The sequence below is a fragment of the Pistacia vera genome, unplaced genomic scaffold, assembly GCF_008641045.1.
Source record: "Pistacia vera cultivar Batoury unplaced genomic scaffold, PisVer_v2 Contig294, whole genome shotgun sequence".
In the NCBI taxonomy this organism is placed as follows: domain Eukaryota; kingdom Viridiplantae; phylum Streptophyta; class Magnoliopsida; order Sapindales; family Anacardiaceae; genus Pistacia; species Pistacia vera.
In genome coordinates this window covers 2,107-29,117 of record NW_022196106.1, presented here as the reverse complement: position 1 = coordinate 29,117, position 27,011 = coordinate 2,107, and the positions used below count along the sequence as shown (strand labels likewise).

At 35.6% G+C, this 27,011-nt stretch overlaps 3 protein-coding genes across 5 annotated transcripts; 1 reads left to right on the top strand and 2 right to left on the bottom strand.

Moving 5' to 3' along the window:
• Positions 1 to 3,244: 3,244 nt before the first annotated feature.
• LOC116135156 lies at positions 3,245 to 6,866 on the bottom strand. Its single transcript, XM_031420866.1, has 6 exons — positions 6,498 to 6,866; positions 6,233 to 6,394; positions 4,967 to 5,450; positions 4,741 to 4,848; positions 3,861 to 4,666; positions 3,245 to 3,785 (listed from the first exon to the last, which is right to left on the bottom strand). Exons 1-6 carry the CDS (start codon positions 6,720 to 6,722, stop codon positions 3,726 to 3,728), a joined length of 1,845 nt encoding a protein of 614 aa, XP_031276726.1. The 5' UTR covers positions 6,723 to 6,866; the 3' UTR covers positions 3,245 to 3,725.
• A 2,294-nt stretch (positions 6,867 to 9,160) lies between these two features.
• On the top strand, positions 9,161 to 13,384 carry LOC116135159 (histidine biosynthesis bifunctional protein hisIE, chloroplastic). Of its 3 annotated transcripts, none has more exons than XM_031420869.1 (6): positions 9,161 to 9,264; positions 9,562 to 9,775; positions 11,852 to 12,097; positions 12,180 to 12,275; positions 12,386 to 12,537; positions 13,010 to 13,384. In XM_031420869.1, the coding sequence occupies exons 2-6, from the start codon at positions 9,614 to 9,616 to the stop codon at positions 13,212 to 13,214; spliced, it is 861 nt and encodes a 286-aa protein (XP_031276729.1). In that variant the 5' UTR covers positions 9,161 to 9,264; positions 9,562 to 9,613; the 3' UTR covers positions 13,215 to 13,384. The 3 variants fall into 3 exon arrangements, with proteins under 3 accessions (XP_031276729.1, XP_031276731.1, XP_031276730.1); XM_031420871.1 differs by having other exon boundaries at positions 9,169 to 9,270; XM_031420870.1 differs by having other exon boundaries at positions 9,226 to 9,336.
• A 9,911-nt stretch (positions 13,385 to 23,295) lies between these two features.
• Positions 23,296 to 26,523, bottom strand: LOC116135157 (UDP-N-acetylglucosamine transporter ROCK1-like). Its single transcript, XM_031420867.1, has 7 exons — positions 26,341 to 26,523; positions 25,492 to 25,540; positions 25,189 to 25,415; positions 24,662 to 24,860; positions 24,428 to 24,571; positions 23,735 to 23,809; positions 23,296 to 23,586 (listed from the first exon to the last, which is right to left on the bottom strand). The coding sequence occupies exons 1-7, from the start codon at positions 26,472 to 26,474 to the stop codon at positions 23,425 to 23,427; spliced, it is 990 nt and encodes a 329-aa protein (XP_031276727.1). The 5' UTR covers positions 26,475 to 26,523; the 3' UTR covers positions 23,296 to 23,424.
• Between the last annotated feature and the right edge of the window lie 488 nt (positions 26,524 to 27,011).

Sequence of the window (27,011 nt, the reverse complement as noted above, 5' to 3'; positions counted from 1 at the left end):
ATCCCACTATAAATAGAGGGCTCCTCTCCCGTTTGTGGGATTAGCTAATTTCTCTCTATAATAGCTTACTTATTCTCTCTGTGTAATCACTTGTAAATTAGCTCGCTGAACGCGACCTGGCCTCAGTATATTAATATTTAATACAATATCAATGGAAGTAGGAGTCGCTTTTTAAGCATCCAAACCACTTTAAACATCGTTTTCCATCTTTTACCCATCCTCATACCCCCAATCGTGTGTGTACTCTGAGTCAGCTTAACATTTCATACGTGTGTTTAGTTGGTGTCAAAATCAAGCATCAACAGTCACCATTAACAAACCCATTTGCCTACTGTTCTCTGCGCCTTTCTCACTGGTTTTTTAGTCGTTTTTCTTGGGATTTTGCATAAAAAGGACAAATTTTGAAGAAATTTTATGGGTTTGATTTTGATGGAATAAAGATTGCTTGCGCAAATGGAAGATTCACACAAGGTAAAGTGAAGATGAAATGAAGAAAGCAAAAATGAAAGAGAGAAAATGTAGGTTACGACTCGATTATCAAATGAAAACATGGTAAAAAGGATTTGGAATGGAGGAGTCACCGGTGGAAGATTTTAGGGAGATGGAATGCAAATGGGTGAAAATCGGTGGAAAGTGGATTTAGGAATATAAAGGGGGTTTTCAGCTTGACTCGGTTTTTGGAAAAAAAAAACGGTTGGACTGACAGGTTGCTACAGTACAATCGGTCCAACCGTGGGTGAAACTGGCCCAAATCACTCTTCCGGTTTTTTGCCTATCCCGACTCAGCTCACCAGCCAAGTCCCGATCGAACCGGTTAAACTGGTCAAGTCGAGCCGGGTTTTAAAACATTGAGATAACCTCAGTAATCTATCTTTGATTCCGGACATTCTCTCGTTTGGTTGTCAAGTAATATAAGATTCCGATAATCTTCCAATACCAATAGCAGTTACTGTTAGTAATATAGGAGATAATCTAATTACCTCCATTTTTTAGGTATTGTAAGATTACTTAATAATCTTATTTTTGTTACAATTTTACCTTCCACTATTAAAATTTTTGGACAATAATGTCCTTACTTTGAAATTAATTTACATGAACTCTACCATTACAATTTTACCCCTAAATAATTACAGTTCTGGATAGTAATGCCCTTGTTTCTAAAACAATTTACAAGTCACCCAAGAGGGCTAATGCAGCTGGCCACCACCCCCACCACCGGCAACCATCGTCGGCCAACATCACCGGAATGGTGTACAACTGGTCGAATCTGGCTAGCTATGTGCCAATATGGCATTTTTTGGCCCTATCGATAGCCGTAAATGACAAGATGGCCGTGGATTTGGGATTTTTTTGGTTGAGCAGCCGCCAGTATTAAGCTCGATCTGGGCTGATTGCGGTATCACCGTCGGCCCCAACCACCACCATCTTACCCCTCTCGTTTTCCTTTTCAAATCCCACCCAACCCCATCACCGAAGCTACCCTCACTCGCCGGTGAAGCCCACTATTTTTTCGCAATTTCCCTTTTTCTCGGGGCTTTTCCAGTTGCGTTTTTTATCGAAAATCACCCCTACTTGCACCAATCAACTCCCCTTCACCTTCTCCTCAAAACCCCTCAAAGAAAATCTTTGTTGCACTTCTTGATTGACGGTCGGCAATGGTTTAGGCAACCGATAGTGGCTTGGGTGGGTGGGGGTGTTTTTGTCAAAAAATAAACTTTTTGGTTGGGGTGTTTTAGAAAAATCTCAAATGTAGGGGGTTAAAAATGATTCAAAAATTATTAAAAAAATAATATTATATTAATATTTTAAAAGGAGGGCAATTTAGTAATCTATATGAATTCCCACCAATTTCTTCCTCCCAACCAAACATATCAATATAACATACCCACTAATTTATTTAATTTAACCAAACACAGTCAATATAACATTTTTTGTGATCTTCAAGGTAATCTATCTTTCCATTAATGTAACATTCCCAGTAATACAATATTCATTGAACCAAACACACTCGGAATATTTAGGAAAATGTGTTTGGTTGGTTAGAATAAATTGGTGGGTATATTATATTAATATGTTTGGTTGGAAAGAATAAATTTGTAGGCATGTTATATAATTTACTAAATTGCTCTCCTTTTTAAATATTAATATAATATTATTTTTTTAATAATCTCTTTTAACCCCCTACGTTTGAGATATGGCTAAAACACCACAGTCACATAAAAGTTTAATTTGTAAACAAATCACTCCCATCCATTGCCATAACAGTGCACGACCGGCTGTCATTAATAGCCAAAAGTCGTAGATCTGGTAGGAAGCAACCAAAACAGATCTGGTCATTTCCGGCCAAATCTATGACGATCTGGTCATTTCCATCCATAGATGTTGATGAAAACAGCTATATCGACGCACGATAGGCCAAATTCGGTCGACCGTGTGCCGTTCCGATGTTGTCATCTGGCGGCCTGCTTTGGTGGCCAAATCCGGCCAACTGTCATGCGTAATATTTTTCAAGTTCATGGATATTTTCGTCTTAAAAATTTCATATATAAGGATAAGATTGTCTTTGAATTTTTTTTTAAATTTTTTTCAAAACAAGGGTATTATTATCCAAAAATTTTAATAGTTAAAGGTAAAATTGTAACAAAATTAATATTACAAAGTAATCTTAAAATACCTAAGAAAATAAAGGTAATTAAATTACCTACTACTATTAGTTTTGGAAGATTACTAGAATATTATATTACTTGGTAATAAAATAATATAAGATGACATTACCTCAATAATCTTACACCCCCAACCAAACACACACTTAGTGTTTCATTATTTACCAATGAAGAAAAGTTATGCCTTTAAATGACCTTAGGTGGCCGAGTGAGGTTATAGGCACTCGTAGATGTATTATTCAAGAGATCTTGAGTTCAATTATTCTCGATTACTAATAGGAATAACCACTTAAAGATATATCCATAAAACAAAACAAAACAAAACAAAAATGTTATGCCTTTACAAGCTAATTCCTTTCTCCAAGAAGTTGGCTTTTAAGCTTTTACATATGAATATTCATATCATTTTTTTTTTTATTAATTTTAAGAGATATGTTCAAATGGTGCCCTTGCATAATTAATCAATTATATAAAAAATTTCAATAACTCTTACAAGTAAATGCTAAATATTCAACCAAAATTAAGTATTCTATCTTTTCTAAAATATATATTATATTAATTATAAAAAATAGATTCAATTTTTAATCACACCGTCACGATCAACTTCTCGAATTCCATGTGGCAACTGAGGAACAGAGCAGTGTGAGAATTATTAAAGAAAGATTCAAAGTTTTGATTCTTTTGAAGATAAGTCTTGAAAGGGAAACTACAGAAGTAAGACTGCCTCGCGAAAAGGGACAGCATTTCCTTGAAATGGGCTGTGAGGTGCTTTGAGATAGTAGGAAACAAAAGCAAGAAGGAAGCACAACGCCTCAGAAACTTCATATTCTTCACTTATTCTAACATACAGCTGCATATGAACAAAGATTGAGAGAGAAGGATGGATGGATTTACATAAGAGACATCTACAATTTACTAGTTAGTATGAGGCTCCCATCAGATTATACGAAAAGAAATATAATATTGCTGCTTAGTCAGCTATATAGTTCTGGATGATGTAAAGCTGCCTTCTCTGACGCTACTCGATAGCATATTGCTGCTCTTCTCTCTGTTGAAAAAGGTTCAAAGTTTCTGTCGCTTCCACAAAGGCAAGCCACATACTTCTTTCATACTCCAACATATCTACAATTTGAATAACAAAAAAGTTGCAGATTAAAAATCAAGCTGTATAAATCACTGTTGAAGTTGAATTCTCACCTTCTCCAGTGCAACCTTTGCCGCACATCCCTCTTCTTCCCTCTGCTTGCAAAGTTTCAAAGCTTCTTCAGCTTTTAGCATGCGTCTCTTGGACTCCAGCATATCTCTATTAATCTTATCTAGAAGAGTCTTCAGTTCTACAGTCTCTGCCTCACAACAACACAACTTGTCCTCAATTTGGCGAAGCATGTCCCTAAGAAGTGAAGCCTCTTCTCGAAGTGACTGAAGATGTTTCCTGGAAGAAGTAAAGTCAGAGACAGCCTTCTCATGGACCTTAGACATATGACCCAAGTGAACCTTTTCACTGTTATACAGCTCAGTACACCCTTGCAAGGATTGTTCATTGCAGATCGACTGCTCTACGGCAGAAAGTCTTGTCACTGAATCAATGAATTGTTTCACACGACCAGAAAATGCATCATTGTGAACTGGCATGCCATCTAGAAGAGGTAAAAATAAGCGTGCAGCTTCTTTCATGGAATCATAATTAGACAGACTGATCAAGTTCGGGATCATGACAAGCTGATTCTGAATATGCAGAACCTCAAGAGATTTTGAAATTAAACTTGCAACAAAATCTCTAACATTTTCATCCTCTATTGTAGTGGAAGAACGTTTGAGACCTGAACCTGATGGCTTCCGGATATCACCATTCCAGAGCTGAAGATCATGCCCAGGAATTGGCAATAATAAATAGTCATCGTCACCGCGGGAAAGAGACTGGCTTGGCAAGCAAGTTAAGCCTTCAGGATTATGCATATTTCTGTCTTTAGGAACGAAGATGAGATCATATGAAGGAAATATACCTATTAGAAAGTAATGTTAGAACCCATAACTGGAGGGAGAAACTAATACCACATATACACACGTGAAACCCTACCACAAAAGAAAGGACTGGGAGGACGATCTTTTAAACATCGTGGAGGAGGGAAAGCAAGCCTGCCCAACCAGCCCACCAGTTGGAGACCTAAGCTTTGATAAATCACATCTGTTACCTCCAAAACAAATATCTACTGTAAATAAAAGTATACCATTATAGTATGACAAGATGTAAACAAAGAATAGAAGTAAAATCGGTAAACAAACAGCAAACTAGAAATAAGCACCTGCGGTTGAAATGCCCGCAACAGAAATCTGCTTCCAAAACTCCATCTGTCGGCAATGAATATCATACTGAGACATTAGACGATCCACTGAAGCTTTCTGCATTGTGGAATCCCATGACTCTACCTCCTGCATGACTAGATCACCTTTGGTAGAATTGGGGACAGTATTTTCATTTTGGGGAGTCAAACATAGGGATGGATCATGTCCTTTTTCAGGCAAAATTCTTGATGTCCTACCAGAATCTTGGTTCTCCTTCAACAGTACATAAGCTTGGGCTGAAGATGTAGGCACAGCCTCAGAATTCGGGAAATCTTGGGGGTTTGACAAAATGGATTCCATCCTCTCATGCTGCTCAGTTTGCAATTCATTGTTTGTTTCATCAAAAACCTTGTGGCTATCACACATAGATTGAGGTGAGCCATAGCCTTTGCTTTTGGATGATTGACTATCTGCCCATTCAAAGAATAGGCATGCCCCAAGTCCCTAGGTCAAAGTCACCACACTTTGATCAGAATCAAACCAATTAATGAAGACAGTTGGTTTCAAAGCACATCTTCTCCCCAGCTTTTCTACATATGTTCATGTTGTTTATATAAAAAATAAAAGGGAGCATGGTTTGAAATGAGTTTCTTGATTAATATTTCTCCAATAAATTCATAAATAAACTGCAAAATATTATGCGAGTAGAGATAGGGAAAATTATAAACATCATAAAGTTAAAGAAGATCTCTCTATTGTACATCAGCAAGTGTGTATGAAATATGCTATATAATTCTCCACTGCTAAGGGCTCATCAAACTATTCATGAACTATGTTCAGGTATTAGATCCACTTCATGACAGGAAATAATTAACTCAAATCATTTTAGCTAGTATAGAGGAATTTCTCTGCGATGGGAGCTAAAATCACCTTCCAAGTAACTAACAATACCAACTGCCAAGGCAGAAGCAGAATTTACTCTCTAGCAAGTAATGTTTCAGTTTTGATCGCATCATTGCAGATGGCATGCTCGCTCTTCAGAAAAAAAAAATGAAACACAAAAAGCAAGACCTATTCCTGCATCCAGACACAGCTAAGTCACAGTCCTTTTAAGAGAATTAACTCATTTAGTGGTTCAGGGCTTAAAGTTTGTTAAAGGAACCAACACAAACTAGTTGAGAATCAAACAGAAAAACTAGATCAAGAAGACCAACAAAACTAACATCAAATATAAATGACTACGTTATACTGACGAAGTACTAGTTATTGAACGATCAAGATTATACCTTTTTTATGGGACAAACAAAATAGCTGCGACCCACGTTGGGTCCTTTAACTTCAGCATATTTCCTACATGTTCCTGCACCACAACGACATTTAGGAGGAATCTTTGTATCTTCTTTTTTCATCTCGTCACACCATTTAAAAAATTTACATTTTCCACTTCCCTATAAGTGATTTTTCAAAATAAACCCAAATCAGAACAAGAAATCGCAGAAAATGAAAAACAAACATCTTTAACTAAGAATCACAAAACAAAAAGAAACCAACCTGTACAGGGCAGGTGTAGAAACTCCTATCAGGGTTCTTTTCAGTTTTAGAAACCCAAATGCGGCAAGTTCCATTACCACATGGACAGTGGATCAAGGGATAATCGCACCTCCTTGTGGGTCCACCACGACTGGAGGAAGGTGATGACTTCTCGGGAGTTTTGCTCGGGCAAATTCTCGCCCAATGACCCGGCTTGCTACAGTAAAAACATATATCTTTTTGCATTCTGCTACTCCGAGAGAAACGAAGCGTTGTTGCCGTTGGTTGTGGCGGTGGCGGTGGTGGTGATGGCGATGATGGAAGAGTTGACTATTTTTCTCACATCATCTGGATTATCAGGACGGTGACTGATGCTCGTATTGAGTATGGACACTGACACCGTAAAACGAGCCCTAATTTTCATGCCCACGATTTATTTTAAAATTACCGAAAAACCTCTGCGATTTGAGCATTATTTATGATTTCCCCACATGGTTTGTTAATGTTTCGTTGTCCTCCCTCCAAATTTGCATAATTACTGAGCCAGTAAATGTTCGTTGATGTCACGTCACGTCATGTCATGTCATATCATATCAGACATGACTGAAAAGATATCTCTCGTTCACTATTTTATGCTTTTAAAATAGTAATTTGAAAAAATTAAAATTGAATTATCTATGTAATCTATCCTACAGGTAATTATTGGAAATGTTTGACTTATTATTTTACAGGTAATTATTGGAAATGTTTGACTTATTATTTTTGCCTGTATTCTCAATTCTATTCTCTCAATAATATTTGACATATTATTTTAAAAATATTATTTTATTTTTTAATTATTTTAGACCCCATAAGGTTATTAATTTTATTAAATACACCTTGAAAAAAAAATTTAAAAATTAGCAAAAATATCCCTGTGACCTATACTTGCCCGATTCCAGCAACCACCATCGGTGATAGTCGAAATCTGTACAACGGCCTATCTGCTGACCAGAAATAGCTGGAAGTTCATCGATCTGGCCTTTTCCGACCAGATCCACCACGAATCTGGTCGAAAAATGCCATATCTTTGGCCGTCGTTTTGGTCTTTTCCAGCTATCGCGGCCACAGCAGGCCGTAGATCTGGCCTTTTCCGGCCAGATTCATAGTGGATCTGGCCAAAAAAGGCCATAACAATGTGTTACGACACAGATCCAACCGGTCTATATCGTAACGTGATTTTTCGATCAGATTCTGACAAAGGTGGTCGGAATCTGGCACTGTAGGTGATGGGGGTGTTTTTGTCATTTTATATATTAGGATATTTAATTAAATTAGCAAACCTAGGGGTTTTTTTATAAATTTTTAAATTTTATCTCGTAATACTCTCCTATTCAACTATCTAATATTATTCCCAAAATCTTATACAAAATAATAAATCAAACTCACCCATTAATATTTTAAAAATTAAATAAAGTAAAATTAGATTTTAAAAATATTATTACAAATATATTTTTAGATTTTTAAAATAAGATAGAATAATAATAGTGAATCAAAAGCTACAGTAATTTTGAACCCCTTGCTAGCAAACCAAGAGATTAAATTAATGGCCGAACGACTTGTGCATACCCAAGATTTACCATAATGACAAGTTGGTACCTAAAAGGTTTTGAAACGACAAATAGGTACCTTCCGTCATATTCTGTTACTGATTTCTGTTTATTAATAGTGAAAAGACTAAAATGCCCTTCAAAGTTTCAATTTTAGTTTTTTATAAATTGAAAAATTTCTAAAAAAACCCTCTAAGTTTGCTAATTTAATTAAACACCCCCATATATAAAAAGTTTGTTAAATAACAAAAACACCCCCAGTGCCAGATTCCGGCCACCATCGCCGGAATCTGGCCGAAAAACTACATTACGACACAGACCCGTCGGGTCTGTGTCGTAACGTGCCGATCTGGCCTTTTCCGGTCAGATCCGCCACGGATCTGGCCGGAAAAGGCAAGATCTGGCCGTCGAAGCAACAGCCAGATCTGGCCTTTTCTGGCCAGATCCGTGGCTGATCTGGCCGGAAAGGGCCAGATCTACTGCCAGATCTGGCCGTCGACGCCGCAGATGGAGTTTTGCGGCGTCGACGCCCAGATCTAGCCGTAGATCTGGCCTTTTCCGGCCAGATCAGCCATGGATCTGGCCGGAAAAGGCCAGATCGACGCGTCACGACACAGATCCGACGGGTCTGTGTCGTAACGCAACTTTTCGGCTAGATTCCGGCGGTGGTGGCCGGAATCTGGCACTGCAGGTGACGGGGGTGTTTTTGTTATTTTACAAAATTTTTATACATTGGGGTATTTAGTTAAATTTGTAAACTTAGGGGATTTTTTAGAAATTTATAAAAAACTAAAATTCAAACCTTTACGGGTATTTTAGTCTTTTTACTATTAATAAACAGTAATAAACAGAAACCGCTGACAGAACATGAAGGAAGATACCTATTTGTCATTTCAAAACCTTTTGGGTACCAACTTGTCGTTACGACAAACCTTGGGCACGTGTAAGCCGTTCTCTCTAAATTAATTATAAAAACTAGATTCAATCTTTAATCACACCGTCACAATCAAGTTCTCGAAATTCCACGTGGCAAAGCCTAACTCAAACTCCATCAGCTGTTACTTTAACCATGTCACGTACCTGTCACGGGATCACTTTGTCTCTGTTGAAAAACCCTACCAACTTTATATAAAAGCTTAGCGGCTTCGCTCTCCGCCACCACCAACAGTTAACAGAGGCTTCGGTCCAGTGTCTTTTAAGTACTAGTAACAGATGCCTCAGAAAACTCCTCTCAATTACCTGTTTTTATTTTTATCTTTGTTTACAAACGAGTAAAGATTGATCCTTTTGTTTACAACCTCATGTTTACTTGAGTGTAGTTTCAAAAAGATTGCATTTTTTAGTTCTATACGTTAGCTGTGGTGGCACTATAGAGTGAATGCATTAGTTTAAAGTTATTACATTGTTTGTTTGTTTGATTCCTTTACTGTGTTATGTCATTATTAAAGAAACTTTGTTTTTTTACTGAATTGATGAACCTTTTCTTTTATATTCAGGGTTGGTGTGATGTATGTGGAAAGGATATAGAGGATTTTATTTGCATTTTTGATGGCGGTTGCATACTTTCCTTGTATTCAATCTGCAAGGGTTACTCCTAGGGGTAGTTGCTTTTTTTCGGTTGGTAATTATAGCAGAAGCTATAAGAGAAGATGCTGTCTGGTTCTTGCTTCTGCAAAGAAATTACAGGACAATTTTGGACTTGAATCCAAGGTACTTATAAATTACTATCCATCAATGTCTAATGAGTTACCATTTTATGATGCTTTTGTGTCTTCATTAATCAGTTGATTATATTTTGAAGCTTCTAGATAAATGCTTAATGAAGGAGTCTGTGTAATTGCATATGTTGTTGCTGAAAATGCTTAGCAGACTTCATTTGGGTTTCTTTTGCATAGGTATTCCTTATGTTCTGATGACTTTGATGAAATCTTTGATGCTTTTATCTGGATACAATGAAGCGGATGCCTCTGAGCATGTCAGTCGAAACATGCCACTGAACTTTCTTAACTTGCAAAACTTTTATTCTTAGGCTCTTGTTGGTTTTACTTTTTATGTTTTTTCAACAATGTGCAAGATTCAACCGGACTAGTCAGGTGTCTGCCTTTTTCGTCATGGTAGGGACTGTTACATGTCTGGAAGAGGAAAGATGGGGATGTAATCTGGTGGATGGGCTTCCCATTTATCTGTTTACCAACTCTTGAAAGTGTTCATCGTTGCCTAGTAATAAATTTAATTATTGTTGAGCTACATCTGGACTCTACATGTTACCTTTCTCAATGTCTCTATGAATGCTTATGCATATATTTAAGTTGGCAGTGTACTGTTTTTAGTTTTACCTTGTAGGATAGTAACATTTCCTTCCCGCTGTTTTATTATTATTTTTTCAGACTAGTCAGATTCCTGCCTCCACCATTACAGTAGGAATTGTTACATGTCTGGAAAAAGAAAGATAGGAAAGGAAATTTAGTGGATGGGCATCCCATCTATTTGTTTACCGCTCCTTGAAGGTGTTCATCGTTGCCCAGTAATAAATTGAATTATTATTGAGCTACATCTGGACTCTACATCTCACTCTCTAATTTATGTGTATGTTTAAATTTAAGCAAGCATATGTGTCCAAGCACGTCAGTGAACTTCTTTAAATTTGTAAGTTATTTTTTTGCCTTGGCTGTTTTAGTATTATTGTTTTTTCAAGACTGCTCAAGATTCAACCAGACTAGTCAGATTCCTGCTTTGCCATTGTTGTAGGGATTGTTACATGTCTGGAAAAGAAAGATAGATAAGGAAACAATGTAGATGGGTTCCTCATCTATTTGTTTACCTTCTCTTGAGTGTGTCTATCGTTGCCCAATAAAGAATTAATTTTTATTTGAGCTACATCTGGACCCTACATGTCTCTCTCAAAGTATATATCCATCTCTATGTATGTATTTAACAAAAATTATTGGCTTCGTTTGGTTCAAAATTTGGAGGTTTTGGGAAAAGTTTTTTGAAAAAAGTTAAAAAAAAATTGAATTGGGCGGGTATTACGAGGTAGGATTTATAAATTAATAAAATGCCCCCTATGTTTGTTTTTTTACAAAATACCCCCTATAATAAAACATTAAAAGTTAACAAAAACACCCCTAACCCACCCTCAAATACCCCCAGCCGGCCACCACCACCGGATGTTGCCGGAGTCGTCTTATCGGCTGGATCTTGCCGGTCATGCATCCCTATGGCCTTTTTTGGCCAGATCTGGCCGTATTTGCTCTCAACGACGGCCAACAAACGGTCGTCGTTGATGTCAACGACGACCGTTTGTTGGCCGTCGTGACTGACTGTTACGGCCAAAGATTTGGCTGTCAACGGCCAGATCCACCGTGGATCTGGCCAGAAAAGGCTAGATCGGCGTACTACCGGCCAGATTCAGTCGGTAGTGCGTCATCCTACCAGATTCTGACCATTTTTCGACGGTGGTGGCCAGAATCTGGTAAATGTGGATTGTTGGGGTGTTTTTGTAATTTTTAAAAAAATATTTAGGGATATTTAATTAAATTAACAAATTTAGAGGGTTTAAAAAAAATTGAATAATATTAAAAGTAGTATTCCCAAAAATGAGAGTTTTTGAGTATTTTACTGTTTAACTTTTTTGGCAATACTAAGAGTAGTATTCTCAATTTTGAACCAAACGAAGCCATTGTGTGTCTGTTATTATTATTATTGTTTTTTTAAGTTTCCATTCAACTTTAAACTTTTGTCTGTACAAAATGATTGGTGATAAAATATCTAACAGCCTAATTTTAGGTTGAGACATTGTTAGACAGCATAAAATGGGATGAGAAAGGTCTGGCAGTGGCTATAGCTCAAAATGTTGACACTGGAGCCATATTAATGCAAGGCTTTGTGAACAGGGAAGCACTAGCTAAAACAATTTCCTCTCGGAAAGCAACATTCTATAGTCGGTCACGGTCAACTTTGTGGACAAAGGGAGAGACCTCAAACAATTTCATCAATGTTCATGACATTTTTGTTGATTGTGATCATGATTCTGTATGTTCAGAACTCTTGTACTCGTTAAGCCTTTAAGTTGAATATTGCTGTTAGTTTGCTTAACTGAGAAGTTTCCTCTCAGATAATTTATCTTGGGAAACCTGATGGACCTACCTGCCACACCGGCTCAGAAACTTGCTACTATACATCAGTTACTGATCTCTTAGATGATCAACAGGTTCACAGCTCTAATGTTTCAATTAACCAATTATATCATATACTTTCACTGTAATATTACAGATTAACTATAGCATTCTGACTGTAATTGAATTTAATCATATGTGGCAGGCTGAAGAAAATAAGTTGGCATTGACTACTTTGTACTCGCTGGAGTCTACAATTTCCCAGCGCAAAGCAGAGTTAGCAGCTCCACAAAATGGAAAACCCTCATGGACCAAACGATTATTACTTGATAAGAACTTGTTATGCTCCAAGATCCGGTAAACATACATGCTTTTAAGAGTTGATTTTAAGTCACTGTTCAGTCAAAACTGTTTACTTGTTAATTTACAATTGCAATAAATGTTCTTGTCTTGTTACTTCTTTGTTTCCGGTTTACATAAATAAATAAAATAACCCTTTGTTAGAGGCTCAAAACTATAGCTAATTGTTAGAGGCTCAAAACTATAGCTAAAAGCCTATTAAGTGCCTACTATAAACGTCTCTTAATAAGGATTGAAAACTCTGAATATTGCAAGCAATAATTTTTTGCATTTTTGTTGAATGTGTAATGAAGCGTTGCTTGTTGATTTTTCAGTTTTTTACAACTCTCTCTAGGAAGTAGGAAATGGTGGAAGTGTCTAAATCTTTTGTTACTTCAAAATTTTGGCAAGTATAGAGGATGCCCATATGTTTATATACATTATATGTGTATAGTATTGTACTCTAATGGTTCGGTTATCCCACTCATAGGGAAGAGGCAGATGAATTATGTCGAACACTGGAGGAGAATGAGAACAAGTCACGCACTGCCTCAGAGATGGGAGATGTACTCTATCATGCCTTGGTTCTGCTAGCACTTAAAGATGTGAAAACAGAAGATGTTTTAGAAGTTCTCCGGCAAAGATTTTCTCAATCGGGTATTGAGGAAAAGAAAATTCGCAAATCACACAGTTAGACAACTAAGTTTTTAGTACTGTCCGCAATCCCAGTGAATTGGCCCGACGATGGCTATATGTCATCTTGTTTGTCAAATCGAAAAGTCAAATATGTTTTTACTTTTTTTAGACTGAATCATATTGATCAAAGTATACACTACTATTATGAGAATATATTCAATTTGTTGTATATCTATTCAATAATAATATGACTGCAGTTTATTACACACCGGTGGTTTGAGATTTACCATTTTGATCACAAATTGTTTGGTTTTCCTGGATTTTCTAAGATTTGGTATAAATCACCAATGTTTTAAAACTTGGCCTGGTTAGGTCGGTTCAATTGGGACTTAGGGTTTTCATCCTGTTGGGTTAGTAATTTTTTTATTTACCAAAAATCTTAGAAATTGGGAAGATGATTGGTAAACAATTGAAGGTTGAGATGTTTGGGGTTTTTGAAGAGGAAGGGCTGGTGAGTGCGTGGCGCGGAGGTGATTTAGGTTGTGGCACAGTAGTAAATATGGCAGGCTATTTTTGTAAAGCCTATTTGAATTTGATTTCTATGCCTAGTCTAGAACTAGAAGCCGCTCCAGCCCAACAAGACCGCATTTAAAAGATAATGATTAAAATAAAAAGTAAAAATTGGTATTGACAGATCATGTTAATTGGTGAACCTTGTATAAGACAAATTCAGAGGAAGCCTAGCCTAAAATAAGATTTGCTTTGATAATATTATTATGTTCATCATGTCAGAAGAAGAGAAAAAAAGTCCTTGATTTTCCAATATAATGACATTAATAAAAGGCTTTAGGAAATTTTACAACGTTGGATTTGAAGAGGAAAATGATAGCTGATTTGATTAACCAGTTTGGGTATTGATTTTTGTTATTATAATGTAAACAACTCCAGTTATATAATTAATCAACCTTTATAATTGAATATGATCTTTTTAAATGTCATTAATAATTAATTATAAAGATTTATTAATTCCCCCATTTACTAGACAAAATATCTCAACAACCACAACACATCTTAGTATTTCTAGAATATAAAATTCATTTTATCTTAAGCTTAAGCCTCCTGCACCAGAAGCCAGCCACAATATGATCATATCGGATATTATTTAAGATTACATAATAGTAATTAATACGACACAGATTATCACATGTCTGCCGGTGGTGGCGGCGGAACTGGACTGTTTACTTTACTCCGGCACAACCTTCCATGCACTTAAAGTTATCAGCACCGCATCCCTCCATGCATTGCATAGCATCTGCCGATTGACTGGTGAGGCAGCTCCCGCCGCAACTCAAAATTTCTTCCCCACAGTGGGTTAGGCATTTCTGTATTGAATTTTGGCTCTTAACTTGCGCCGCTCCCGCGGTTATAATTAGCACCAGAATTGCAAGAACATGAGCTGCTGAGATGCCCATTTGCTCGTACACAAATAAATAATTAATTTGTGTAATTAGCTGAGGCCTGAATGTTGTGTTTATATATACCACATTCAATTGAGTTACGTTTGAAACCCTTTATTTTCTTTCTTCCCAAACAGACACTTTCTCATGTTCATGTAAGAGTCGTGAATTTGTTGTTTAGATAAACACGGCAAAGCTAACTAAAAACATGCATATCTGCAATCTTCAAATTTTTTTCACTCATTTAGAACATAATATTATATTTACTAATACAATGATATAAGAAGGTAATAAAAAATGAAGGAATGATAGCGATAATAGCTAATTACGATTACGATTACGATTACGTAACGTACCTACCCAAAAGGTTGATGTTACACACGTGAAACTTGGTAGGTTCCAACCACCTCTATTTGTTTTAAATTATTAATTAGCCACCGAACTTGGAGACTTGACCAATAATATTTAAAAAATGTTCTGAAAATTGACCATATGGAGGTAGCTAGGAAATATATATGTGCGGAGCCTTCAAAACCTTACTCCAAATTAATTGAGCATCGCTACTTCTCTTTGAACAACCAACTAACATCACTTAAATAATTCTCTTCCTTCTTTCTTAATTAATTCATTCAAATTATTAAGTTTTGTTATATTTTTATTCTTGAATTAGTTCATATATGAATTGCTTAAACTAATGTATCATGGTTTGACAACTTCTATTTAAAATACGTAAATAAAATCATTATTAAAACCATATTTGAAAGTTTTTTAAATATTATTATTATTATTTAGATATTCAACTTTAGTATCTTATCTTTTTATTTAATAATACATATTATAAATAAACAAAAAATAATAATAATATTGATAACTAAGCTCAATTTGCCAGCGAAGTAGCAGGTAGCTGTTTCTAGACTTATGCAGTAATTATAAATTATTTGATTTGTATTTAATCATACATAAACATAAACATTGTCAAATTAGTTAGGTAAGATTTTAATTTTGAAGTCACCTACTGAAGTTAATGTCTTTATTTGGTTGTGAAACCAATTAATTAATTATAAACAACTATACCCCGATTTTCTGCCCTAATTTAATGAGTAATATGATAACTAAGGAAAATGTTTTGCTAACCCTATTAAATCCTTTTGACTTTACCCATCATTTTGTACTTGAATTTAATGACTTGATAATCAAGGCAGGCATTCTTCTAATACCAGCAAAATCGTGAGATTTTCCTTTGATAAACAGTATGTCGATTTTGAAAAACAATCTTTCAAATCAGAACAATAAAATTAATTTTATCTTTTTCTAATTCAACATATCTGATTAAAAAAAAAAAATGTTGTAGTAATTACTCAATATTGTCTCTAAATCTTAATTATTTTTAGTTTGTCCCATATTATATTTGCATCCTATTTAAAAAATTGTATAAACAAAAAAATTGTAATATATATATTCGTTTATACCAAGGCCAAGAGTGAGAAGCCAACCCACCTAACTATCAAATTAAGAAGTAGATTTTTTGTATTGCTATATATTACACCAGTTCCTTTTTTGCTGAGAACATACTTATTGACTGTTGAACTAAAAAAATAAAAAAATTAATGGGTGGTGGGATTTATTTAAGTATACACATGCCGGCACCAAGTAATGAGTTGGTATAGGTTAATGGCAACTTACTTAAAGGGAGAACAACATTTTCCCACCCAAGGTTTGGTAAAACGACACTTTCCCACCTGTTAAGTTTCAAAAAAACACTTTCCCACCCTCCGTTATGTTCTGTTAAGAAAATCCGTTCTAAAGAAGGGCAGGATGGTTAATTTACGTGAAGCCTCATAAATCAAAATTTAAAAATTGAAATATGCTTTTTCCTTTCTCTTTTCCTTTTTTTTTTTTTCCTTATCTTTTCTTCGCCGTCATCTCTTCCTTCTACGCTGGAGGTTGCGACATTGGCGTAACCTACAACTGCCAACTGGGCTGGCGGTGTCACAACCTTCAGCCACAAGCTAGGCTGGCTGCGACATTACCAACTCAACTCGTAGCCAACCAAATCACGATCGAAGGCAACGTTATAGACACTTAACTTGACTGTGACACTGACACTAACACCTCAGCTCCCGTTCTTTTCCTGCTCATAATTTTTCTTTTGGATCTTATGGTCTGTGGGTTTGTGGTTTGGGGGTTTATTTTTTGTGGATTTTTAGTGGTTGGAGGATTTGAAGATTCTTTTCTTGAAACTGATGTTTTGCGATTGTTAGACGTTGAATTTTGTGTTGTGTCGGTTTGTGAAAAGAGTTTGTATCTGAATTTTAATTGTTAAATTTCAATAGAGAGAAAAAACACTTCAATGGGTTTGCTGGATATTATGTTGTGTTGTTTGGGTTCCTGAAAAAAAAAATCTGTATATGAATTTCAGTTGAATAATATCAGTAGAGATTGGAAGTTTTAATGGGTTTGATGGAGGAAAGAGAAGAAGAAGATGATTTGGGCATAATACTTTTGGTGGAGGAAGGAGAAGAAGAAGATGATGAACAGCAGGAAATTAAGGTTGGAGAATGAAAGAGAGATGTTAGAGAAACCATGTTGTGTTTAAGGTTTTTGGGTAATGGGTACTATGCGATGAAATATGGAATGGGAAGATATTTATGTTAGAAGTAAGCAGTTATTGATTTATAATTATTTGATTGATTATTGTAATATTTTATAATTAAGAGTTTATTGCATTTTTTTTACAGTGTTATTCCCTTTCCTTTATTGTATTCAAGGCCCCTGTATGAATTGACTGATGTACACATTACATTATACAATACAAAAATATAATTCTCTCTTTGCTTGATATTCTTTAATCTTCATTTCCCATTCTATCAAGCTTCCTTTATAGCATTCTTCGGCAGTCTTCTGCCTCTTTTGCCACCTTCAATCTCAAACTGTGACACTATAGTCTATGTGAATACTAGAAAAAATATAAATTTGATCCCATAAAATGTTGTTGTTGTTCTAGAGAGTGTGTGGTATGGGTAGTAAAGAAGTGAAAGGAGAGTCAGGAACCAAAAAAAAAAAAAAAAAAAAAAAAAAAACCTGATCTGGTTTTGTCATGTTTTCGCTTCTTCTCTCTCTGTAGAATTTTCTCAATACTTATTTTAATACCCGCACAGCAAACTTTTATTACTGCTCAATTACAGGGTATTGTCATTGTTAATGGGAATGTAAATTTACGATTTGTCTCTCTAACTTTTTATTAAAAATAATGCTTTAATAGAATTTAAGTAAAATTTATATACAATTTTTAAATTTAAAGAGAGGGTACATTGATAATTGACTATGTTGCATGACATAAAAAAATAAAAAATTATTAAATCAAATAATAAAGGGAATTTTTATCTTTATAATTAAATAATAACGAATTTTACTAACGAAATATAACAGTGGGTGCGAAAGTGTCATTTTAAAACTTGAAGGGTGGGAAAGGGGGCTCGCCAAACCTTGGGTGGGAAATAGTCGTTCTCCCCTTAATTAAATTACAATAATATGTGTATTAATTATTTCATTCTACTTGAATATAGTAAATGTACGAGGGATCCAAGAAAGATCCATCGGTATATAGTAATGTTACCATATCTCTTGACTCTGTGTCTTTAACCTTTAATTTACTTAAACATGGTAATAAATAACAGTAAGTATATAATATATAGTTTCTAATATTATGATGTGACAAGAGCTACCTGGTTTCAACTTTCAAGAGTCAATCTCCCTCACATTAAATAATATTATATTATATAAATTTAATGAATTATGATTAATCATCTTTGTCTTCATTGCGAACAATACATATATCAAATTTGTTTAATCGGAATAAGCCGGATGAATTTTATATTATAGCTAAGAGAAGTCATTTATAAGTTAATTTTACTTAAGTTGTTAATGAAATATATATATATATAGATGTTATTATCGTTGAATTGTTATACAAATTATCAAATTCAATCTAATCTCAAGTCTTCATTCTTCCCCTTTGAAAATAGGTTATAGTTTCCGATATTTTTGTGAAGACAAAATGCTTGAAGAAATACATCATGTGGCAACTCAACCACCACTGCTTTCAGCAGCCTAACCGTATCANGGCTGGTGAAGTCCTGAGACAGCGTGAGTCAATTGGGCATCCCATGTCAATGAGTGACCTACACGTGGCATGCCATGGCCCATTTAATAATTAACAATTTCTCATCTATTTTTTATTTATATTTATTACTTCATATGGAGCATATTTGACGGCAATCTTTTTCAATAATTTGTAACATGATTATTGTAATTATAATTATTAGGGTATCCATTTAATGATAGTTTCTGCTTACTTCCAGTCTCCAATCATACACCAAAAATAAAGTTTACTTGATAAAAAATTTCTAATTATTTAGGGAAAGATTAAGAAATATATTTAATATTTGAATTTCAAAACTAAATGAATATAAATCTTAACACATATTATTATATCCTGGACTATTTTATTTTTTAAATTTTAAGAAATATATGTAATTTCAATTAATGAAATTGTTACAATGTTTTGTTGTATCAAATGACAAATGACATGATGTGCATGACTTATATATAATTAAAAATTAAGTACTATTAATTTCACTAATTGGAAATTATAGATATGATAGAATATTGCAATTACAATTATACAGGAGCACACGTCAACCAAACAAAGAAGTTGTTTCTTAATTTTTAATGAACGAGGCATGCAGACGTTGCATGAATTTGACTAAAGCTACTGAAAAGAGTCAAAACGAATATAATTCTGTAAAAAATTGAGTAAACGGACTTTTCCTCACCCAAATAATAGTTTAATGACATTTTCTACTTACAAATTTTTAAAGTATCACTTTAATACCCAATTTATATTTTGTTTTCGATTTCAGCATCGTTGCAATCATATACCACCATCATTCTCTTCCTTGAACCCCTCAAATCTCACTCTTACCGACCTTACCAATCATAAAAAATCGAGCGATTGGGGTTTACACAACCACCCCTCCGAAGTTAAATTACAATCAATCTCAATCACTAAAATCCAACATTTCACTACCAAAAGACTCATCGGCCTCCCCTCATTAAAAACCCTAATAGCTTGGATTGAGTTTACTTTCTGTTCGCTGTTAGAATATAAATTTGAGTAATAAAGTGGTATTTTAAAAGTTTATGGGTAGAAAAGTGTAATTAAACCATTATTTGGGTGAAAAAAAGATGTTAACTCGTAAAAAATTGTTGACCCCTTAATTAATTGACCTTAATTTTCCAATTAAAGATTCTATAACCAAATTTTGTGAAATCCAATAGTTGAAAGTTGGCACCATCCTAATCATTCTATATGTTTTCAATATCAAATAAAAAATTAAGTTATTTTACCTTTTTTCAATAATCTAAGACCCTTGCACCAAGTCAGCTCGCTGCACTCTGATCAGCGATAAATTGTATAAGCGAGAATACAGTGCCCCTCTACTACGATATGTAAATAACGATGAGGTAGATTACATTTTAAGGGAAATCTATGAAGGTACATCTAGAAATCATGCTGGGGGCGGTCCTTGGCTTACAATATCCTTAGGCAATGATACTATTGGTCAACTGTCTACGAAGACATTACAAACTTTATGCGAAAATGCAACAAGTGTTAGCGACTCACCGTCATACCCCCCCTCCCCCTTTACACGCGCCTGTAAGAGCTTGTCACCCTGTCCAGCCCATGGCCTTTTACCATATGGTGAATCGACCTGATTGTGCCTCTACCTTAGGGAAAAGGCGGAGTCAAATACGTAGTAGTCGCCATCAACTACTTCACAAAATAGACAGAAGCTGAACCCTTTGGCGACAATTACGACCAGTTAGCTAAAAAACTTTGTCTATAAGAATATCATCTGTCACTTCGGCATACCGCATACAATCATTACGAATAACGGGAAACAATTTGATAATGAGGAATTCAAGACTTTCTATGACGCGCTCAGCATTAGGAAAATGTTCTCTATGGTCTACCAATTCCAGGCCAATGGCCGTAAATAAAGTCATAAAGCATACCTTGAAAGCAAAGCTCGATGAATTGAATTGGACAAACGAAAGTATTATGGGCACACCGAACGATCGCAAGGACTGCGACAGGAGAACCCCCCCCCCCCCCCCCCCCCCCTAGCCATATGGTTGTGAAGCTATAGCCTCGGTGGATGTTGAACTTGACACATTCCAGCGCGAAGCTTTCAATGAAGAAAACAATGAAGCTCTCATGTGCTTGAGGCTAAACCTGATTGAGGAACATCAAAACAAGGCCCAGCTATGTGTGGCCTCATACCACAACAAGCCAAAAGATACTTCGATTCAAAATTCAAAAATAGGGATTTCGAGGTAGGGATTCTCGTCCTACATAAAATCCTTTCGAGCACTAGGGAGCCAAGTGCCGAAGTAGTTAGACCAAATTAGGAAGGCCCTTATCGAATATCGAAGAAAATTGCCATAAGGACCTTTCACTTGGAGCTACTAGATGGTTCAAGGATTCCCAAGGCCTGGAACGCCGAACATCTCTGAAAGTATTATCAATACCTAGCCTAACTTCAAACCAATGGAGGCCCATTCAAGCGACAGGGAATTAATCTGCAAGCTGGAGAAACACCTAACCAAACTCGAAGTCCACTGCTCAAGAAGGCAATCCAATTGTAACTAGGGTTGTTCAAATCCGGATATCCGATCCGAATAGGGCTTTTTCTGATCCGATCCGATCCGAATTTTCGAATCAGGCTATATCCTTATTCGAATTATGTGGATATCCGGTTTTACGAATATCCGATTATTCGGATCAGATAATTGGATATTCGAAATTGATCCGAATTTTAAAATTTTTCTTATTAAAATCAAATAATTCTAGCAATAAAATTGAAATTATAATTCCCTTACATGATAAAAGTATCTAAAAAAATTAACATAAAGCACAAAACATTTAACATATGTTGTCCAAACACCGTCACAGCCTAAATGACTATGCTATCTTCATTGCCAATTCCTACTCATCATCATCCTCCTGTACAAAACAAAACAAAACAAATAAACCAAAGTCTTAGTAAGTGTTTGCAGACACAGAAAGAATTGATAAAAAATACATCATTCGAAATTTAAGGTTATCTGGGCAGTTCGTGTGACCAATTTGGAATTTGAACCAGAAACTTAATCATAAAATTCATCAAATTTCCCACCAAAAAGTACAAGCTTTAACTTAATCCCTTTATTATCAAAGATAATTCAGCAAACAAACCATGAATGAAGATCCAACAAACAATCCATAGTCAAAGCATCCATCACAAAACAAGGCAGAAAAATCAGCAATTTATAATGGAAAACACTACAATTTTGAAAGGGAAAAAGAAAATTTAGCAAATCTAAAGAAATTTACTTACGATCGATTTGGGGCTTCAATTAGGGATTTAGGAGAGGAACTGACGATTTGGGGTTATTGACGATCTTGGCTTTGATGGTGGAAGGAGTGAGTGACAGAGATGGCGATGGTGAGTTGGTGACTGTAAGTGAAGACTGAAGAATGAAGATGACGATGGTGAGGCTGAGTCGTGAGTTTCTGACTCGTCTGTCGAGTGTCGAGCAAGAGAGACTGAGAGAGTTGAGCGAGAGAGACTGAGATCTAAGAGAGTTGACTTTGAGTGACTGTGTCTGTGAGTGTTCGAGCGAGAGAGACTGACATCTGAGAGAGTTGAGTTTGAGTGACTGTGTCTGTGAGTGTTTGAGCGAGAAAGACTGAGAGAGTTGAGCGAGAGAGACTGAGATCTGAGTCTGAGAGAGTTGAGTTTGAGTGACTGTGTCTGTGTCTGTGTCTGTGCGTGTTCGAGCGGAGAGACTAAGAGTGAGTGAGTTGAGTTTGAGTTAAATTAAAATTGTGTTAGGGTTATTTTAAAAATCAAAACGACGTAGTTTTAGTACAATCCGGATCGGATACGGATATCCGTTTTTTTAACAATCCCGATCCGATATCCGATCCGAATATTCGGATTTTTTTAAATTATGATCCGTATCAGATACAAATTTTCGGATATTCGATTTTTTTGAATCGGAGCGGAGCGGGTCAGGATCGGATATCGGATTTTTTTGAACAACCCTAATTGTAACTCATGAGCTGAGTCTCCCAAGAGGGCAACATCGTCAAAACTTGGGCTCAGAAGGGGGCCAACTCCCACAACTCGGTTACGAACAACTCGAAGAAGCGCCATCCTCTGGCCCAGAGAGGGGTTTCTTTTTATAATTCTTTGTAAGACTAGCATTTCTCACCATTTATATGTCGAAATCCCAACAGAAAGAAATAGGAGGATTTATAGTATTGACGAGAGTAGTTACTACTTGCTCTTTTTCAATCTCATGAGAGGTTTTTCACTAAAAAAAGGTGTTAATGCTAGATTTTGTAAACTTTAGATTGTGTGTATTTCAATTTTGAAGGAGGAAAAACGTGCTTTCATTTGGGGGAGAGTTGAAGAGAACTTAAACATTCTACTGCTCTTCCATACAATTATGCCATACTCTTAGAGGTCATAAGCCAAAACACTACTCATTTTTCTTCTATTGTGAAAAAATTAACTACTACTCAGTCCAAATATTTCATTAAATTGATGAAAGCAAACACAATCTGCTTTCTCGATTCTATGAGGACACTCCCAAAAATCCGGTGACTCCCCTGCTGCAAAGTAGGATTTACAAGAGACCAAATGGAAACTGTATAATTGAGTAATTGTAATAGAATCTGCCACATTGTAGTGGTTAAGGATTAGGCTTCCTTCTTTTTGACTTTGTATGGATACTTCTGGTAGATTGAGATGCTAGTAACGACAAGGGGAAAAGCTATGAGACAGTACAGTGAAGGTGGTTTCCCTTCAAAAATGAACTGCAGGAAGGCTGTAACAAGAAGTGCAGATACGATGACAAACCCCTGCATGTATGGAATGCAGATTTGTTAATATAAGTTTTTTTATAACAATGACCGAGTATTAAAACATTTCAGAAACCACATCACCGACTTCTTTTATTCCCCTATATTGCGTCCAAAAAACTGTTTACTTGCACAAACTCAAACTTACCTTTCTAACGCCACCAGCATGTGTTGTAACTAGGCCAACCAGAATTCCACCAAGAGCATTTGTTATAACAGGGATCTGAAATGGAACAAAACATTTTTGTTAAATTTTGAGGTGCGTGTGTAAATGTATCGTCATAGCTTATACAACAAAACCAGGAAACTATCAGAGGTTAGCACTTCCATGAACGAACAAGAAGACAAAGCCCTCAGATGTCACATTTTCTATCTAGCCTGAGATGGGGACAAGCATGGTGGGCTCTAGGAAAGGGACAAGGTGTATACATACATACATACTTATTGACAAAAGTCAATGTGCAGTGAACTTGGTGAGAGGACTGTGAAAGGCTCCAGTAAAATGAATAAAGAAGTAAACAGACACCCACTCCAATACTCACAATAGAACTGAATGAAAAAGAACCACTATTGAAAGAGTTTTACTGTCAACTCAAAAAAAGATGTCTGGAGTAAAGTATTATTGGCCGGAAACCAAAATGGCTGTTGAGGATTATCTCAATCAAGCAAGGATACTATATCACCTATAAGCAATTTAGAAGACTAAAGAACCAAACTTCATTCCCCTTTAACTTTGAAGCCCAAATCATTCACACTCCAACTGTAATATTTGAGCTAAGAGTCCACAGTCACTCTTTGTCTTCACCAGCAGAAAAATTTTAAATGATAAGAAGATGCTTACCAAAGTTAGTGGAGTCCACTCATAAAAGAATCCATGTTTTCTTATAGCTTCTCCATCTGGAGATTTAGAGGTGCTAGCTAACAAGCATAGACTACCAACAATAGACATTTCGATAGTCATCAAGTATGAGGAGTGCTTCTTAACCTGTAATAAAAGGAAACATAAGTGAACACAAAATCAACAAGGGTATAAGATTGCAGAATCAAGCAAGGAGAACTGAGAAGTCTAGCTAACCTGAGAAGCCCATTGACACAAAGAAGAAGCCAGACCTGATAGGACAGATGCAACCAAGACAGGCACAATCCCGTAGAATAAAATTTGGTCAGGGTCATCAGTACTAGAACTTTTACTGGAGCCTTCACCAATACTTAGAAGAACAGCTGCCATGATCAAGAGAAATAGGGCCCCAATTTGTTGTATTGATTGCTTCTGCCTAGACATTTTGAGTCCAAAAGTCATTTAGATTTTTGTATTCAGATGTAAGTCAAAAAGATTTTACTTTTTCCATCAGATACTTTCCAAGTAAAAGTTAGCCTTAATTTACACCAAACACATACACACACACACACACACACACACTCTTCAAATTCTGACATCAAGTCATATTCAAACCTCTAACCAAAAAGACAAACAACACCCTAATATCCCATCTGTAAATGATAGACCATATATGAAGTTTTTAAACACTGTCAACTGGTTATATAACTCAAAAAATTCCTTTGGTTCAAATTAAGTAAACAAAGAGGAGAATCAATAAATACCTCAATATTATATATGTAAAGAAAGCAGTGAAGAATATTTTTGTCTGATTCAGCATGGAGAAGGTCAGTGAATCAAGATTCTTGTAGGATATCTGCAGCAAGCTATTTTGCAGTGCATAAATAGCTGCAGGAAGTCCGGATGCAGTCAATGAGCCAATCAAAGTCCAATTATTGAATAATTTCCCCAAAGTACCTTCTTTTGCCAAGAGAATTAAGGCACATATAACCTAATGACATGAAAAGAACTTGAAAGAGAGAAAACATATTAATGAAACAAAATCATATTTGTAGTACAACAATTACCTTTGCTAACTCGCACGTTAAGACAGATGTAGTCACAATGACTTCTCGCCTGTAGGAAGAGCAGTCATGAGTTAATGACTTGCACACATCGTCACAATATGCGTAAATTATTATGCAGGGATGTAATAAAAGTGCAGAACAAAATCCAAGACCTAAAATGAAAAGCAAGAAGATCTACTATATAGTAATAGTTATGATATATATTAGACAAGAATAGTTCTTTAGTCAAGACCGTCCTACTATACTTATATCAAGACCATGCTTAATCACAATCAGATTCTTATATCAGACGATCCTGGCTAGAGAATTTCCATAATAGACAATATGGATACAATGTTAATGAAGAATTAAATGAGAATGAGCTGTTATTGAGAAAACTATTTGCCTGGAAACAAAGCAATTCCCATTCAAACTGCAAAGCAATAAAGATTCAATCATACCAGACAATTAAATACCATGTATAAATGAACTATTGGATGCAAATGAGCAATTTCTTGAAAAAACTACTTGTCCAATAACATAAAAATTCCCATCCAAATTGCATAGCAAAAGAAGATTCTATGACACCAAATGGTACTAACACCAAGTATGAATCAAACACTGAAGCAGAGCAAGCAGTTATAAATGAAACTACTTTCCCAGCAATTTCTGTGAGAAACATGCATTTAATATGGCAGTTGTTATTCAAACTATCTAGTAATGAAAGTTGTACGAGTACAATCAAATCGTGCAATGATCACGAACAGTAATTGACCAAAATACTCGATCTTTTATCAAATTATGTTAATGACCCATATAATAGAACCACTCAAACTGCAACAAGAATGAAATGAGATCCATGTTTGATACCTTGTGCAACGTTTGGAGATCAGAGGCTGCGCGCCGTATTGAAGAGTGAGAAGAATGGAGTAGAGTAAAACCCTTGAGCTCATTTTCTGCGAGCTCACTGGTGGACTCGTTCCCTTGGTCGCCGCCGGCGCCATTTCCGGCGACTCCGATTTGTAGGATGAGTGTTGGCACTTGGATTTTTTCTGCTTTGCTACGTAATTGAATTGCAAATCGTCGTCTTGCCTGTGAAGAAAAGTATATTCGATTTTACTTGAAAATGGTTTTATTATTATTATTATATTTTTTCTATTTTTAAGTATAACGAGCATTTAAAGGGTACTTTTGTGGTCAAAAATCAAAATGAGAACTTTCTCTATATTCATTTCAGAATTTTCCAATATGTGAAGCCAACAAACAAACCACGGCCCGTCATGACACATGTCACATGATTGGTTCTCACGACACACCAGGAAATTTATGACGTCAAAATATTACTGATGTGATATTACCGTGTGTGTATATATAAACGTAGTTATATCTAATTTAAGATGGACAAACTTTTGCCCAATTCTTTTGTCCCAATCCCAAAGTTTGTGAGAAAGTTTGTATAAAAAAATTGTATATAAATAAATTGTGAGTGTAGTATTACATTTATGATAATAATATTAGATAGATGATTCTGACGTATATTT